The sequence below is a fragment of the Miscanthus floridulus genome, chromosome 17 (assembly GCF_019320115.1).
Source record: "Miscanthus floridulus cultivar M001 chromosome 17, ASM1932011v1, whole genome shotgun sequence".
NCBI lineage: Eukaryota > Viridiplantae > Streptophyta > Magnoliopsida > Poales > Poaceae > Miscanthus > Miscanthus floridulus.
This window is the reverse complement of record NC_089596.1, coordinates 92,627,456-92,631,328: the sequence shown is the minus strand read 5'-3', so window position 1 is coordinate 92,631,328 and position 3,873 is coordinate 92,627,456. Positions and strand designations below refer to the sequence as shown.

The following is a 3,873-nucleotide window of genomic DNA, read 5'->3' as shown; positions in this document are numbered from 1 at the left end:
ACTGTAGCACGCGAAAACACTGTAGCTGCGGGGGGGGGGGGGGGGGTTTGGCAAACCAACCTAAAAACCCAGCTCTAGGGAAGCTAACGAACTTTGGTTCGAATATTTTGCGCGAAGCGAGGACGAAAGCGCAAGAGAGTTAATTAGCAGGCGTGGTCCATTCAATGTGTAGAGTGGATTTTAGCCGTATTCCTGAGCTGGGGCGTTACAAATGGTATCGGAGCCAACTCTCGCGCGGTTTCACGGACATATGGCTCGGGAGCTCGGACAGGTTACGCATGGCTCCTGTGAGAGCATGACACTTGGGCCGGGGAGCTGGGAATATGGACGTGGGCCAAGAGAGTCGATCCTAGACATTTGTCCCGTTTAGATAGGTTGTTCGGCCCTCGACGAGTATGTCAGAGTCCTTAAGGGTGGGTGTATGTGAGACCCCACTAATGGGCCTTGGGCCGGTCTGATGATGGGCTAGGCCATCGAACTGCTGTAGCTCGGGTGTCGGCACTGCAGCATGGAGGGTTTCCGGTACTGTAGCACGTGAAACACTGTAGCTGCGTGAGTTTAGTCCCACCTCAGAACCTTGGGGGGGGGGGGGGGGGGGGCAAACCAACTTAAAAACCCAGCTCCTGGGAAGCTAACGAACTAACGAACTTCGGTTCGAACCTTTTGCGCGAAGCGAGGACGAAAGCGTAAGAGAGTTAATTCGCAGGCGTGGTCCATTCAACGTGTAGAGTGGATCTTAGCCGTATTCTCAGGCTGGGGCGTTACAGGGTGCCACCAGGATGAACCTTGACGAATTCACCTCGTGAATTAATAGGAAGGCCGACATAGTCATCACGGTTGTGATTGTTCCTGCTTGCAGATATACAATCAGCGGCTTGTGCTGGTTTATTTGATCCTGTTGAGGAGCTTATGTTTCTCACCATATTACCAGATCTAAGAAGCTCAGAACTAACTTTGCTGAAGGCAACTGCCCTCTCCTGGAATGTGCTTCTGCTCCTATCATATAAACAAGAACCGGAAGGCTGTGACTATGGGCTCCTATCACCTGATATTGCCTTGGCTGCCAAACTAACAGGATTAAATGATGCTTGTGAAGTCATATGGTTCTGTTCTCCAAGGCACTCAACATCAAGACTTAAGCTATTGTCACCATTCAGATGAGAGTCCACACCTTTGAAGCTTTGACAAGGCACCTTACTAGATAAGCATGCCAAACTTGTGGAGTTCAAACAGTTACTGCCATGAGAAGTTTCTATGCAGTGGTTCAGATCCACTGAATTGCCCAGTATAGTGATATCTTTTGGTTTGGTAAGTGGGATTGTACGGCAAACACCAACTGGCACTAAATTTTCAGATAAAGAACTGGTAGTCTCAACAGTCCCTGATATAGCTTCTGCTTGTTGATAAACCAACTGTTGCTCATCTGTATTGCGGTGATCACAACCTTCCTGAGTGGGTTGCTGGAATGTCTGTACAGATTGTGGTTGCTTTGTATTATCTTCAGGTAGATGTGCAGTCCTTCTAAATTTGACAGTGCCATCAGAAAAGGTAACATGCTTTGATTTGCAAGAAGAATTCGATTTACACCTCATATCTGTGGTATTCAGTACTGTGCTAAAACCTGCTTTTGACTGGTTTTTACAAATGCTTTGAGCTTGAACACTGTTTGTCATATCCTTTTTGTGTCTTTCCAAAACTGACTTTCTGTTTCCCTTCTTACTTTTCTTGTCCAGTAAGACTGAGACCTCTTGCTTTTCCTTTTTCTTGGAAGAACAATTCTTGGGCTCCCTCCTTTTTATGGAATGCTGAACTGACTTAGAAATGCTAATTGAGGTGACCTTTACCCCGCTGTTTTTCTCCTGAAATGAGGAAAAAAGCAAATGCATCACATCTCCTGAGGTATATAACGAACATCTGTAGACATTTTCTGCTCCCTATTGTATTTCAAGGTATTATTTGAACCTATCAAGAAAGTGGGAGGTGAGAGGCTTCTATTACTTTCACCACTCTATATACCTGCATTGCTTGGGAACATTACAAGTATTTTGTAGACAGTAAGTATTCACAGTCAGTCAACCAAACTATGACAACTCCATAACAAACAAACAAAAACACTATTTTAGTCAATCCGCACTCTGCAAATCTTACGCAAAAGCAAGTGTACCTATAACAATTCAGCTGGCATCGATATCACATAGGAATAGAAACTACTAATAAAGTAACTTTGAATAAAACAATCTAAGTATCCAACTCAAACAACATGAAAACAAGAACGATAAGGGGCATTAGACACGTGAGGCCAGTAGACACCATGGATGAAAACTAAAGGGAAAACGTGACAAGTAACCAGACATTCGAACAACAGCTAGAAGGTGGTGAGAAATTTTTCTCACACCTTAGTCATTCACAACAAATAATATGGAAACAGTCAATAAGCTAGTTGTAAGTTTTAGTTACAACTGATTGCTATGCATCCAAATTATATGCCGGCAATATTTATGTCATCTGATAAACCTTCTATCTAATGATCAAGGCAAAGCACACCTGAAAATTTTGTCTGGTCAGAAATTACCCAAAAGCAGGAATAATGGATGAACACAATATTAGGGGGAAAAGAAGAATAGTGTAAAGAGAAAATCCACAGCAAACTTTAAGTTTGAATCCTCGAGCCTCAGTAAGAGGTTCCCATCAAGTGATTATTCGTGGATCTATTTTCTACTGTTTGTTGCGCAATGACTATTCTCATGGCTACCGTATATCCCTAATTACATAGTGCTCCACTAGTAGCAGAATACGAACTCTCAACTCTCAAGGAGTTGGCGATCTGTGCGTATGGTCAGCTGAACAATAAGATCCACTTGTAGCGTACAAGCTCAGGCAGACCTGTACATGCCGGAGAATACAAACATTCTACTGTGCCCGACAAAATCGTAATACCAGAAATGGAAAGCAAATCGACGGTCGATGCAATGCAATGCGCTACCTTTTCTCTTACATCGATCCCGGGCCCGGCCGGAACCTTTTTCTTCTTCTTGGTCTTAACACTGACAGCGAGCACTAGCTTTCCCTTGTCCTTCTCCGCCTTCCTCTTGGCAGCCTTCTTCCCCTTCCCAGACCCCTGCTGGCCGCCGCCTCGGCCTCGGGGCACCCGCGGCACGGCGGCGAAGAGCTCGGCGACGGAGCGCTTGCGGCGCTTGGCCGCCATCCTCCTCTCCACCTCCACCTCCTCCTCCTCGTCCTGCCACCACAGGAACCGCCACACCTCCACGGGCGGCAGCGGCGCCGCGTCCCCGCCGAAGGGCCAGCTCCCGCCACCCTCCGCCCGCGCCCGCGTACTCCCTGCGTCGCAGCGACAAAAATGAAACAGTGGCACGAGATGAGCAGCAGCAGCAGCATTGGCGCAAACAATGTGGTACAGTAGTAGAGGGCTGGCCGGGCCACCAGCGCAATACAGTACCGGATGGAGAACGCCGCGCCGGCGGCCGCCATCCCCGGCGGCGCGCGGGGCGAGGGGTGAGGTGAGTGGGCTTAACTTGCCCTTATCGCTTGGCTGCCGAGAGTATTGGCTGATTTGTCGTGAGCTGTTCCTTGACTGAAAAAGTACAACTTACGCGGATTTCCCGTGTCGCTGCGCCGATGGCGGGACGGACTGACTGACTGACTGAGGAGCGCAGAGTGCGTCGTGTGGACCTGCGGGTTTTCGCAGTGCGGCAGTGGTCCTTTCCCTCAGTCGGTTCGGTAGACTGGTTCGTATTGTTGTTGGTTCGTGAAGAAGTACTGCTGGTTGGTTTGTGTGAAAGAAAAATACTGTTCCGGCTGAAAATTTACGATCGTTTACGACAAGCCACAGCCAAACGAACAGGCTGACTGTTC

At 47.8% G+C, this 3,873-nt stretch overlaps 1 protein-coding gene across 1 annotated transcript; it reads right to left on the bottom strand.

Moving 5' to 3' along the window:
* Positions 1 to 748: 748 nt before the first annotated feature.
* Positions 749 to 3,555, bottom strand: LOC136515985 (uncharacterized). The gene is made up of 4 exons (XM_066509415.1): positions 3,458 to 3,555; positions 2,984 to 3,339; positions 1,046 to 1,859; positions 749 to 849 (listed from the first exon to the last, which is right to left on the bottom strand). Exons 2-4 carry the CDS (start codon positions 3,203 to 3,205, stop codon positions 749 to 751), a joined length of 1,137 nt encoding a protein of 378 aa, XP_066365512.1. The 5' UTR covers positions 3,206 to 3,339; positions 3,458 to 3,555.
* Positions 3,556 to 3,873: the final 318 nt, after the last annotated feature.

Excerpts from the sequence above, each read along its gene's own strand:
- LOC136515985 (XM_066509415.1), bottom strand. The coding sequence starts at position 3,205 with ATGGCGGCCAAGCGCCGCAAGCGCTCCGTCGCCGAGCTCTTCGCCGCC. Across the intron at positions 1,860-2,983 it reads GGATCGATGTAAGAGAAAAG|GAGAAAAACAGCGGGGTAAA; the intron begins GTAGCGCATTGC and ends TCCTCATTTCAG. Across the intron at positions 850-1,045 it reads GGCAGCCAAGGCAATATCAG|GAACAATCACAACCGTGATG; the intron begins GTGATAGGAGCC and ends ATCTGCAAGCAG.